Raw genomic sequence first — 11,824 nt, 5'->3', positions numbered from 1 at the left:
ATAACATGTATTTTGCGTATTTTACAGTATCAATCAGGAGAAGGAGCACAGTTTATGACCAGAAAATCTGCATTGAAAAAATTGCAACTTTCTTTAAATGAATTTCGCAAACTATGTATATTGAAAGGAATTTATCCAAGGGAGCCTCGTAATCGTAAAAGAGCACAAAAAGGTGAAGCTGGAATAAAAACCTTGTATCATAAAAAGGATATTCAATTCTTAATGCACGAACCGATAATATGGAAATTAAGGGATTACAAAGTGAGTTAATATCTATCACTCTAATATTTTGTTTTGAAACATTATCTATGTATGTCTAATTTCTTTCTAGGTATTCAATAGAAAAGTTGGAAGGGCAAGGGCACTTAGAGATTTTGCTGAAATGAAAAGATATTTAAGTAATCATCTAACTTTGAAATTGGATCATATCATCAAAGAACGCTATCCGACATTTGTAGACGCTTTGAGAGATTTAGATGATTGTTTAACTTTATGTTTCTTGTTCAGTACATTCCCATCATTAGCTCATATACCACGCGATCAATCAGCTCTGTGCAGAAGATTAACTATTCAATTTTTACATTTCGTCATAGCAGCTAAAGCCTTAAGAAAAGTTTTTATATCCATAAAAGGTTATTACTATCAAGCGGAAATTAAAGGCCAAATAATAAATTGGATCGTACCACATCATTTCTCTTTTGAACCGCAAGAAAAAGAGAAGTTGATTTCAAAGTTACGTCCATATTTGTGGAATTTTATGTCGTAATGCTTGGATTTGTTAATTATAGACTTTATCATTCTCTTAATTTGTTTTATCCTCCACAATTTAATAATACTGGTAAGATGATTTTATTCATTTTCTTTCTATATTTTATTAAGCGAAAAGAAAAGAGGTAATGAATGATATTTTAATAAGTAATACATTTTTAGGCCAATGCGAAAAGAATCTTGTAGATGAGGAAGCGTTTGTATCGGAAAGAATAAGTGCATTGAATGTACCACTTAAGGCATTAGATCCTACCATACAAAGCATAGATGATGAAGAAATAGAAATAGATCAATTTTCTAAGGTAAAAGAATATAATTATTGAATAATATGCATCTTCGAAAATATGAATAAACGTTAGTAATTATTTGTCTAGGATGTTGATGCTCAACAATTGGAAGCAGCTAAATTAGAAGCTGATAAAATAAAAAAATTAAAGACGTTATTTAAAGGTTTGAAGTTCTTTTTGAACAGAGAAGTACCGAGAGAACCATTAGTTTTTGTTTTACGTTGCTTTGGCGGAGAAGTTTCTTGGGATAAGCTAATGTTCGTTGGTGCTACTTTTGATGAAAATGACGAAACAATCACACATCAGATTGTGGACAGACCTAGTATGGACAAACAATTCTTATCTAGGTAGTTAATTTATTTTTAAAGATATATATTATAAATATATTTCTCTCTCTCTCTTATTGTACTTTTGTTTTCTGTCTAATTATTGCTGTGTGAATATTTTCTTTATTTTACTTATATAATTCGTTAAATAATATAGAAATTACGTACAACCACAATGGGTGTTCGATTCAGTGAATGCAAGAGAATTGTTGCCTATACAGAAGTATTTAATGGGTGCTGTTCTTCCACCACATTTGTCTCCATTTAATGAGAGTCGATTAGATCAAACATACATTCCACCAGAGGAACGCGCATTGATGAATCCTGAATATAAACTCAGAGATGGTAAATAATATAATTTTAAATTGATACAATATCTTTCAATATTAATAATTTAATTCAATAATATGCAATTGAAGATGAAGAATTATCTTCTGAGAATGAAGAAGATAAACAGGAAAATGAAACAGCAGACATGGAAGAAGGTAGCCAAGAAGAAGAAGAAGAAGATAACGAAGAAGAAGATAACGAAGAAGAAGATGATGATAAGAATGAAATTGAGGTATCAGATGAAGAAAAAGAAAAGGAAAAGAAACGCGAACGAATGCGAAAGGTGATTAAGCAACTGTTTTATATATTCAAATATGAATTATTTTTCCTTTTCTTATTGCTTATAATGTATTTTATAAATTTTAGAAAAAAGCGATGCAGGTGAAGGCCGGTGAAATAAGGAAGGAAGATCCTTACGAAAAGGAACGTCAAAATAAACAGGAATATCGGTTGAGAGAAAAAATGATTAAGAAGAAACATCGTAATTTGTACAAGAGCATGATGGAAGGTCGTAAAGAGAGAGCTAAAGAAATCTGGTTACTGCGAAAAAGAGGCGAATTCCTATAAAACCAATATACGTTTCAATGACTGGACCTTTGTCATTGATCCAGAAACGAGAACCATCTTTATAATCTTTTAATGAACCTGTTTTAATAAAATGACTTATAAACTTATCGATCATTTGTTTTTCGTCCACATTTGCTGCATATTCTTTAGCTTGTTGAAGATTTTTATTAACCTTTGTTAAAATTATATCATAATCTCCTCTTGTGATTTTGAATTCTGCTTCTTCAAAGGTTTCCTGTGGTAAAGTTATTTCTGGATCGTCTTCTGTATCTATGGAAGCTAATCTTATCTCATATAGACTTGCTTTTTAACAGTTTCAGAATCTTTGGATGGTATTAATGTTTTAAAACATCTTGTATTATATAACTCCAATCCTTTAGATTCCATAAAGTTATTAACTAATCGAGCATCTTCGTGCGTACAGTTAGCAGAGAAATAGGTGGTTACACCTTTATCACTCAATCCTAATGATTTCAACTTGTTTTCTAAAGAATATATCAAATTGTGAATATTGTCCCAGAGGTATTGTATTTCATTTGAATTTTCTTTAAATGCTCTAGATGCTTTGATTATTGTTTCAAATTTTTCTTTAGGTAAATTAGGTATAATTTTACTGTCACCGAAGGATTTGTAATTACCGCCATTTGTTATAATTCCACACACATAGACTAAGAAAGCCTGAAAAAAAGAAAATATAAAAATATAAATCAAATAAAGCATAAGAATATTAAAGAGTATATAAAAGTATACTTACAGTAAATTCATTATCACAAATGCCCTCCTTCTTTGCAGACTGTTTTAAATCATCTGTAGATTCGGAAAGAAAAATTTTATGAAAGAGAGCAAAAATCAGTGGAGATTCTTGCGAAAGTTGTAAATATACAATAAGACCACCATCCCATGCTGCCTTGCTCAAATAATGTGCATACACTTTTTCTTTCAACGTTAACAATTTAAACGACGTTTCACATTCTAACAAAACCAAAGGCTGATTATTTGGTAAAGTATACAAAGATATATCATCACTCATTGTGTTGTAAGAGTAATATCTACTGAAATAAAAAAATAAAAAACATAATTAATAATCAAGTATCAATAGACCCTAACATTCGAGAATCATCGCATTTTAGATTTAGAGATAACATCGTATTTTTCCAAGGTTTAACCTACCGGCTTTTTTTCGAATGAATAGTCTGTACTTTAAAAGTATTCGCCAAGTAAAATACTCGCGAAACATGATTTAATTTCGATGAATTCAAACGAATTAATGAATTCAAATAGAATAATTTAAACATTTTTTTCGAAACTAAGCCGGTGAAGGTTAAACTGTTAACATAAAGTAAGCGAAATAGGATTTAATCTTGCGAATAATATATCTCACTCGATATTTCACTGGTCACGTCTTTTAGGTTTTGATATTTGTATTCTTTTCAAATATAATAATTTGAATTATTCGTTAAACTTTATAAATCACTAAATAAATGCTTTTATCACAATAAGATCGAATTGAGGTTGAAGATACTAATAAACTATAAATGGTGGTAACGACTCTTTGTTGCGTTTCTGCGCGCGCACATTTCCATTCTATATAGAAGTTTTTCGAGATTAGTTTTTATTTTATCTTTTGTTAGTATTATTAAACTTGATTTTATCTTGCGATAATAATAAGTATTCCATAATAAAAAAATAATAAATCTAAGGACCGAAAAACAATCGTTTATATATACCTTTTGTATTTGTATTATACAACTACATTTAAATTAATTTTAAATTTGAAAATGTTAATTTATCAAGGATAACGAGTTAACTCGTTATGAAAAGATTTTCTTATGAAAAATAAAGAAATTATTTATATATATTCCTCATTTCTTACTACAAAAGTACAATACCTTTCAATTCTTTGTAGGATTATTTATCCAATGCTTCCTGTTTTCGCCTGTGTAGCTATTAATCGAAATCGATTTTATAGATTTATTTTCATCAATTACAGATCTTTGTTCAGAAAATTAATTAATAAACAATCGCATTTATTATAGAAACTTTTTTATAATAAATCTTACAAATTTGTATAGAAAAATATGCGTTTCTTTCTTGAGGTAATTGAGATATTTAATCTATAGAAAATGAACATTTTTTTCTGCTTATCTATACATAATGCTTATTACAATTAAAATACTTATTTATTTGTATTAGAAGAATGGTAGTATTTATGTAAAAAACAATATATAATTTATTTTAAGAAATACAGAGTTTAACAGACTTTTAAACTATTATTATTGTTACATTATCAAAAATATACTACTGAAGCAAAATGTATTATTCTTTTACATCTCCTATACCATCTGCATTTATAGCAAACATTGCTTCACTTTCTGGTAAACAAGGTGAATCATAAATCTTACATATCCTCGTTTCTCCTCTACCTTTACGTAAATACAATCTAGTCGTACTTGCGTGCGCTATAATATTACCACCAATTGGTTTCTTTTGATCACCGCCAAACATAGAAGCTGCACCATCGACTTGAGCTACTACTTGATTAGTTATAACAACAGCTACGCCATGTTCATCTGCTATTCGCAGTAACATCCTCAAAAATCTGGCTAAATGATTTTGCCTAGCTGACAATTCTCCTCTACCAGAATAATCAGTACGATAAAGAGCTGTTGCACTATCAACAATTAACATAGCATATCGAGACTCTGTCATCATAGCACTGGCTTGTATTACTAACTGAGTTTGATGATCCGTATTATAAGCTCTAGCACAGGCGACATTATCAAGAACAGAATCGCCAGCGATTTTGTATCTTTCGGCAACAGCAATTAATCTTTCTGGTCTAAACGTTCCTTCTGTATCTATGTAAAGGCATTTACCTTCTGCTCCTCCCATATCTATAGGTAATTGACAATTTACTGCTAACGTGTGACATAATTGAGACTTTCCTGTCCTAAATTCTCCAAAAATTTCTGTGATAGAACCCGTTTCAATTCCTCCACCTAATAATCGATCCAACTCAGTAGAACCAGTAGAAACATAAACAATATTTGCACGCATTTGATGTATCTCTGTAGCACTCTTAAAACCCATTACCACTAATTTAGATGCTTCTTGTAATATTTTATCTGCCTTAGCTTCGCTAATACCTTTGATACAAATAAGGTGTTTCTTTGGGGCATATGCTATTGCTTCTACAGTATGATAACCAGCTTCTTCTAACTTTTTAATATCACCTGCTGTAATTCCATTTCTCTGGACAAAGAAAATACATAATAAGTATTTACCTACACAAATGATACATTTATACTTTTAATATCAAATATTAAAAACAAAATATATATATTTCTATCATGCTTATCTTATAGGCTTAAAAAAATAAAATAAGAACTTACTTCTAATGTTTTAATTAACTTTGCTTGTGGATTATAATCATTTGCATCATTGTCATCTTCCACTTCATCATCTCCTTCATGAAAAGACGCTGATACAGCAGTCATTATTTTCTTTTAAATTTATATCAAAATTTCACAACAATATACAGTGCACTTAAATTCAATGAAACTGAGTAAAAATATGAGAGAACATTAATGATTATATCATTTGGAAATATTCATTGGCAATGTTAATGATAAATATAACTTCCTAATGTATACTCTTAATTACCATTATTATAAATAAATGTAACTGTGAAACAGATAATAACGCGTTTGTAAATAAATGTTATCTTTTTTTATTAATATTATAAATGACTGTATTTATTACACATAACATAAATCACTTTTAAAATCAAATCAGTGCTCATGCGTATCTCTGATGCTGCTATGTATACGCGATAACTATCATCATGTAGCCACAACAGGACTGAACAGTTTCTTGCTAGTAATGTGGTAAAAAGAGACCAAATCTGTTATGTAAAACATCGGGTACAATAATTCTCCATGAGAGTGGCGTTGGTGTTCGGAAGTTCAGATTTGAGTACGTGTGTGTGTTGTTTTTTGTGTGTGTTGTGTGTGGTACAACTATATATATTTAAAAAATCTTACTCATCGAATCGACACGCTCTCTAGTGGCAATAGAAATCATCCTTTCATACAAACAGCTTGTATACAAACAGCTTCCCAAAAATAAAACTAAAAAATAAAATCCCCAAAAATAAAACTAGCAATTTAACTAACCAAACAAACATATTGAATACAGGACAATGTTGTGCTCGTTTTATTTAAAATTTAGTAAAATATAAAAAAAAAATATGTATACATTAACTGGAATACATTACAATAAAATTTTTTTTGATCTGTTTATAAAAAACTTTTATCTTGCTAAAGAAATTTAGATTTTTTAAAAATTAATTTTAAATAATAATAATAATAATATTAAATAATAAATAATAAATAATAAATAATAAATTTTACGTTCTTAATCAGTGAATTAATATATTTAAATATTAGTATATATTCCTTGTGATAAAATTAATAGCTTAGTTTTCAGGTATAAGGTTAGGTTAAAATAGGTTAAATTTATATAGGTTAAATTTGAACTAAATGTTATAAAAATATTAATCTAATACTGTTTTGTAAGAATTGAAGAAAAAAATATAATATAATAAATAAAATACAATAAAAGAAATATATATATAATTTAATTAATAATAGTTGAGAAATAGTAAAGTAACACAGAGCAAAGATGCCTGCGGTAATAGTAGGACCACCTCAGCGTAGTGAACAGATGTGGCAAGCATTAAAAATTCATATTACAAGGGAACGACAAAGAAAAAAACAAGGTATAATTTTATCAATATCTGTATTTAGTTAATAAATATGTAATTTAAAATTTTTGAGGAGACAATACACGTTATCATTTTTTTAGAACAAGAAGCTGATGCTGAAGAAGAACGTCAAAGAAAGGAGAGAGAACGTCAGCAAAAACAAGATGTTATGACTTTAGGCGAAACGCGTGAACAAATATCTAACCTTGAAAATGAATTAGCTCAACTAAAAGATGAAAAGCATCAATTATTTTTGCAATTGAAAAAAGTTCTTAACGAAGATGACAACAGAAGGCGTCAACTTATCAAGGAAACGAGGTATTTTCTCTATCCATCTTTCTTTTTTCATATTAAATTAATATTTATAAAATAAATTAATATTTTCTATAAAACTTTCAAGATTTACACATAATTATATTATTATGCATATAGAAACTGTTCCGAAGTGTTAACGGCAGTTGGAGGATATCATGGTACAGTTTCACAAGTAGTACAGCCTCCGCTATTTCTACCATTACCACGTAGCAACAGTCCTTTGTATAATAAAGTAGCAGTGGGTGCACCAACGCATACTCTTTTACCAACTGTATGTTTAGTATTTTTAATATCACAAATATTATATTGACATATATTAAATTATGTTTATTATTTTATTAAAAAGGGTCCATTAAAAAGATCACATAGTCCATCACCTCCTCCGACTGCATCTCCGTACCATGCAGGATATGGATATAAACCACCACCTGCTATTTCAAGCTACAATCCACCTCCGTCTAGTAAGTGTATTTAATTAGTTTAATATCTTTTAATTGTAACTGCCACATGTGAGTGATTTATTCCAATATTATTTATTATAGAATCTGAGGATGCTGCTAGAAGATCTAGCGATTCTAGGGCTGTTCTTTGGAATAGTGAGTAACTTTAAAGTCTGTTTTGACTATCGTTTACAATTACAAAATATATCATATGTATTAATCTCACTATTTTAGAAAACAGTCAATATTCTGCATCCAATTTCTATTCTGCACCTACCGGACAAAGTGTTTATAGTTATTCTGCTCCAACTTCACAGCAGTCTAGAGAATCCGAACTTGCAAAACCAGTATATTTATCAGGAAATAGAGCAGCATTATCTACACATCAAACAGGTATTTTGTATTCAATTTTATAATCTTTATGACTATCAAAATTATTTGCTTTAAAAATCTTCGATTTAAATAGTACGTAATAGTTTTCTAAATTAATAAAAACCCATTATATTTTTTTGTAGCTTATGTAACTAGTTTGCATACTCTAGAACATAAGGGTGCATACGCAGAAGATAAATTTTATCTTCGCCCTGGTAGTCATGTTACTGTACACGGTGGCGCTATGCCAATTCAACAACCATCACAAGTAAGAATATATTATATAAAATTTGAATACAAAAATATTTATTTTATTAATATAGCAACTTTTCATAATATATCTCATTATTTTTATTAGACATTCGATTATGTTTTAAAGGGGGCTAAAACAGGTGGTATTACTTCTGGATATCCAGTACGAGCACCTCAACCACCACCTGGACCATATCCTCCCCCACCTCCTGGAACTTATGTTAATGCATCTGGCGCTAATATACCTGGTCGTTTATTATATACACAACCTGGCGCACGTTATTTGCAAAGAGAGTTATAGAATGAACATCGAAATCTATAATTTTTATATATCATTTGATTAATACAAGTAAGTATTTTCATTTAGTTTACAGTTTATTTATAGGACACATTTGTGGAAAACAATATAGAAATTCATTTGTCAAATAGAAAATATTCCGTAATAGCATCTCAGTACTGACAAAAAAAATTTTTTTCGAACTTTTTTTTTTTATTGCAATGTATTATAGCCAATCCAAAACTAGTTAACTTTTGTTTAAAATACTTTTTTGTAAGGTTATTGAAGTATTTGAAAAATTGTGAAAAGTGTAACGTGGAAAACCTCGTATATCTTATTTGTTATTATTATTATTAATGTATCAGCTCATTATTATTTCTTAAAAATATATGAAATTTTGTTGAATTGGAAAAAATTCATAAATAGAAGAGTGAATAAATATAAAGGCAAGAAACGTTAAGATATGAATGTTCGAGAACGATCATTGTTAAATGTATATGTTGGCATTTTGGGAATGAGTGGAGTTGTTTTCCTGGTATGTAGAACTGTGCTGTCCTCTGCTGTTATGGTGTGAAAAAATGAGAGAGTATGAGTACATGCGTGTGTTTAGCGTGGATGTATGGGATACGAGAAGCGGAGAATAATATAAGATGAGAGTCAGTCGTAGAAGAGGAGTTGCAGAAAAGAGTAAAAGAGATAAGAGTTAGCGGTAGCAGAGAAATCGCGGAGTAAGAGGAATAAAGAGTATGAAAGTATCAGAGTATGAGAGTGAAGAGTGAAGAGTATCAGAGTAAAGAATAAAAAGTATCAGAGTAAGAGAGTGTAAAAGTGGGGTTACAAAAAATATCCTACATATTTTGGGGGCTTAGCCGGGATTTAAACAAAAATACAACTAGGAAACAGAATAGATAGAGCGTGAAATTAGCAGTAAGTGTGAGGTGTACATCATCAACCATATAATCATGAGTAGCGTACCCGAGGATTTCAAGGTGGAAGAGCTAAGAGAAATTTTAAAAGAATACAATTTGCCAACATATGGAAAAAGGGCCGAACTTTTGGCCAGGCTTCATCAAGCAGACCCAGCTGGCAGTTGGACAGCCATAGGAGCGAGCATAGAGGAGGATGGTGCTCGATCTGTCGAAGAGGGAGCCCAAGATCCAGACGGAAACGCACGAGAGGTGCGGATGGAAACCTTTTAGCGACAAATACTACAGTTGTCAGAGGAGTTAAGAAGTATCAGAGGACGGCCAAGCAACGAGATTCCTGTGAGAAGTGCGCCGCTGAGGAGAGAAAACCTCGCCGCCTCAATGAAGGACATAAAAGAGATGATAGATTACTACGATGGTACATCGAATTACGAGATTTGGGAAGGTAAGCTCCAAGCAGTTAGAGCTGATTTTAATTTAACCGATACGGAGACCCGGTTATTAATTGCATCGCGTTTAACGAGGAATGCCAAAGAGTGGTATCACTCCACTACAGAATATGTATCTTTAGCGGCGGATGAGCTGCTACGACAATTAAGACGAATGTTCTACCACCCCGAGGATATATTCGCAGCGCGAATACGCTTCGAGGAGCGCTATTGGTGACTTCCATTACAACACCAGACGGCGAAATTTTTGATCTGCCAGAAGAATTGCAGGATGTAAACTTACACACGGAATTAGTGAAGACCGATACTTTTAAGAAAGTAAAAAACACAAACTTAAAAAGGAATCAGAAGAGAAACGTGTGGATTATATTGAATTCTGGATTGCGAGCTGAGTACATTGATGAAGGTGGTAATATCCAGTTCGGGAAAATTTTATTAGAAGAAAGATGAAAAGAACCTAAGGCTAATAATACAAACGGCCTATCAAAAGAAGATTTGAAATAAATTTTAACTAGTATTTCCCAAACAATGACTGAACAAAAGAGGACAATTAAGTCATCTTCAGAAAGATTCATTCTGGAAAAATTCACCAACAAAAATAGCAATGTTACTCAATGGATAGATCTATTCGAAAGAGAATGCGAACGCCTGGATGTGCAACGAGATGAGGAAAAAATAGAAATTCTGAGATTGTTCTTAGAAGGTTCTTGCGTTGACTGGTACAGTTCGATGTTAATGAAACACTCCATAAATTCGAGTTGGTCAGATTGGAAAAAGGATTTCGTTGATACTTACTCAGATAAGGGATGGTCAACAGCAAAATATGCTATAAATTTTAAGTATATAAGTAGCTCATTACTGGACTATGCATTGAAAAAGGAAAAAATACTTCTGGAAATGGATAAAAATATGAATGCGGAAATAATGGTATTATTGATCGCCACTGGTCTGCCAGACTACATCACGGATAAAATCGACAGAAATGAAATCAAGGTCACGAAAGATCTGTTCAACATGATCAAAAGCCTGGAATACTTGAGAGAAAAAAGAGACTTCAATGGGAAAAAAAATCCACCTCCAACTTACAGAAATAAAGTAGAAAAGAAAAATCCATGTAAAATATGCGAGTTAATGGGTAAAAAAAATAGATACCACCCCGAAAGCGTTTGCTGGTTCAGAACAAAAACGGATAAAGAGGAAGAAAAAAATCCAATAAAATTAGTCAATAACTCACAACTGGAAGTTGAACTACAAAAGAAGAGCCAAAAAACTAGTATTGCTGCCATTGATAAAAGTAAAAGTAATATTGGACAATAAAATGGAGGTTAATGGAATTTATGACCCTGGTGCGAATGTTTCGTTAATCAATTCAAAGCTGTTAAAAATCAAAAATGGAAAACCCAGTGAGTCCAAAAAATACAAGATTAAAACGATCAATGGCGTAAGAAGAGCTAGTGTCTTCATCACTTTAAATATAAGAATTTTTAATATGGAAGAAAAAATGATTGTTTACATAGTAGACAATCCGTAGCATTCCTACGGTGCTTCAACGCTTTCGAAAAGGTAAAATAGGAATAATTTCTGATATAAGAAAAGCGTTTTTACAAATAGGCATAAATGCAAATGATAGGGATTTCTTGCGGTTTCTGTGGTACGATGGTAGCGGCAATATAATGATTTTGCGTCATCGCAGAGTAGTATTTGGCGTCTCATCGAGTCCTTTTATTTTAGGCGCTATTATTCACAAACA

At 31.0% G+C, this 11,824-nt stretch overlaps 4 protein-coding genes across 8 annotated transcripts; 2 read left to right on the top strand and 2 right to left on the bottom strand.

The window, feature by feature from the left end:
• Nucleotides 1–15: 15 nt before the first annotated feature.
• On the top strand, nt 16–2,385 carry LOC122523475 (pescadillo homolog; the record flags this gene model as incomplete). The annotated part of the gene is given in 8 exon segments (XM_043645241.1): nt 16–261; nt 332–707; nt 710–838; nt 931–1,070; nt 1,143–1,402; nt 1,539–1,726; nt 1,801–1,994; nt 2,078–2,385. Coding segments are annotated over 8 exon segments (1,734 nt in total), but the record flags the coding sequence as incomplete, so codon positions are not given.
• Nucleotides 2,341–3,853, bottom strand: LOC122523502 (dipeptidyl peptidase 3-like). 4 transcript variants are annotated; one of them, XM_043645295.1, is made up of 3 exons: nt 3,660–3,853; nt 3,033–3,330; nt 2,341–2,956 (listed from the first exon to the last, which is right to left on the bottom strand). In XM_043645295.1, exons 2-3 carry the CDS (start codon nt 3,306–3,308, stop codon nt 2,564–2,566), a joined length of 669 nt encoding a protein of 222 aa, XP_043501230.1. In that variant the 5' UTR covers nt 3,309–3,330; nt 3,660–3,853; the 3' UTR covers nt 2,341–2,563. The 4 variants fall into 4 exon arrangements, with proteins under 4 accessions (XP_043501230.1, XP_043501239.1, XP_043501212.1 ...); XM_043645304.1 differs by having other exon boundaries at nt 3,033–3,327; XM_043645277.1 differs by lacking the exon at nt 3,660–3,853 and adding an exon at nt 3,449–3,640.
• Nucleotides 3,854–4,537: 684 nt separating this feature from the next.
• LOC122523493 (DNA repair protein RAD51 homolog A-like) lies at nt 4,538–6,225 on the bottom strand. The gene is made up of 3 exons (XM_043645266.1): nt 5,942–6,225; nt 5,671–5,839; nt 4,538–5,530 (listed from the first exon to the last, which is right to left on the bottom strand). The coding sequence occupies exons 2-3, from the start codon at nt 5,773–5,775 to the stop codon at nt 4,595–4,597; spliced, it is 1,041 nt and encodes a 346-aa protein (XP_043501201.1). The 5' UTR covers nt 5,776–5,839; nt 5,942–6,225; the 3' UTR covers nt 4,538–4,594.
• Nucleotides 6,226–6,699: 474 nt separating this feature from the next.
• LOC122519096 (G protein pathway suppressor 2) lies at nt 6,700–8,784 on the top strand. Of its 2 annotated transcripts, none has more exons than XM_043638424.1 (8): nt 6,700–7,058; nt 7,145–7,361; nt 7,476–7,629; nt 7,705–7,819; nt 7,901–7,954; nt 8,033–8,191; nt 8,314–8,438; nt 8,550–8,784. In XM_043638424.1, exons 1-8 carry the CDS (start codon nt 6,962–6,964, stop codon nt 8,721–8,723), a joined length of 1,095 nt encoding a protein of 364 aa, XP_043494359.1. In that variant the 5' UTR covers nt 6,700–6,961; the 3' UTR covers nt 8,724–8,784. The 2 variants fall into 2 exon arrangements, with proteins under 2 accessions (XP_043494359.1, XP_043494283.1); XM_043638348.1 differs by having other exon boundaries at nt 8,529–8,784.
• Nucleotides 8,785–11,824: the final 3,040 nt, after the last annotated feature.

Source organism: Polistes fuscatus, unplaced genomic scaffold (assembly GCF_010416935.1).
Source record: "Polistes fuscatus isolate 324 unplaced genomic scaffold, CU_Pfus_HIC Scaffold1, whole genome shotgun sequence".
Classification (NCBI taxonomy): Eukaryota; Metazoa; Arthropoda; class Insecta; order Hymenoptera; family Vespidae; genus Polistes; species Polistes fuscatus.
Note: the sequence above shows the minus strand (reverse complement) of the source record. Positions and strands in the feature narration are given on the sequence as shown.

What these genes read in the sequence shown, in the direction of transcription:
- LOC122523502 (XM_043645277.1), bottom strand. Translation starts at nt 3,573, where the DNA reads ATGTTTAAATTATTCTATTTGAATTCATTAATTCGTTTGAATTCATCG. An exon ending in ATTCATTCGAAAAAAAGCCG is followed by an intron (nt 3,331 to 3,448) that starts GTAGGTTAAACC and finishes TTTTTATTTCAG; the next exon opens with TAGATATTACTCTTACAACA. An exon ending in TTTGTGATAATGAATTTACT is followed by an intron (nt 2,957 to 3,032) that starts GTAAGTATACTT and finishes TCTTTTTTTCAG; the next exon opens with GCTTTCTTAGTCTATGTGTG.
- LOC122523493 (XM_043645266.1), bottom strand. Translation starts at nt 5,775, where the DNA reads ATGACTGCTGTATCAGCGTCTTTTCATGAAGGAGATGATGAAGTGGAA. An exon ending in AGTTAATTAAAACATTAGAA is followed by an intron (nt 5,531 to 5,670) that starts GTAAGTTCTTAT and finishes TTCTTTGTCCAG; the next exon opens with AGAAATGGAATTACAGCAGG.
- LOC122519096 (XM_043638348.1), top strand. Translation starts at nt 6,962, where the DNA reads ATGCCTGCGGTAATAGTAGGACCACCTCAGCGTAGTGAACAGATGTGG. An exon ending in CAACTTATCAAGGAAACGAG is followed by an intron (nt 7,362 to 7,475) that starts GTATTTTCTCTA and finishes TTATGCATATAG; the next exon opens with AAACTGTTCCGAAGTGTTAA. An exon ending in CGCATACTCTTTTACCAACT is followed by an intron (nt 7,630 to 7,704) that starts GTATGTTTAGTA and finishes TTTATTAAAAAG; the next exon opens with GGTCCATTAAAAAGATCACA.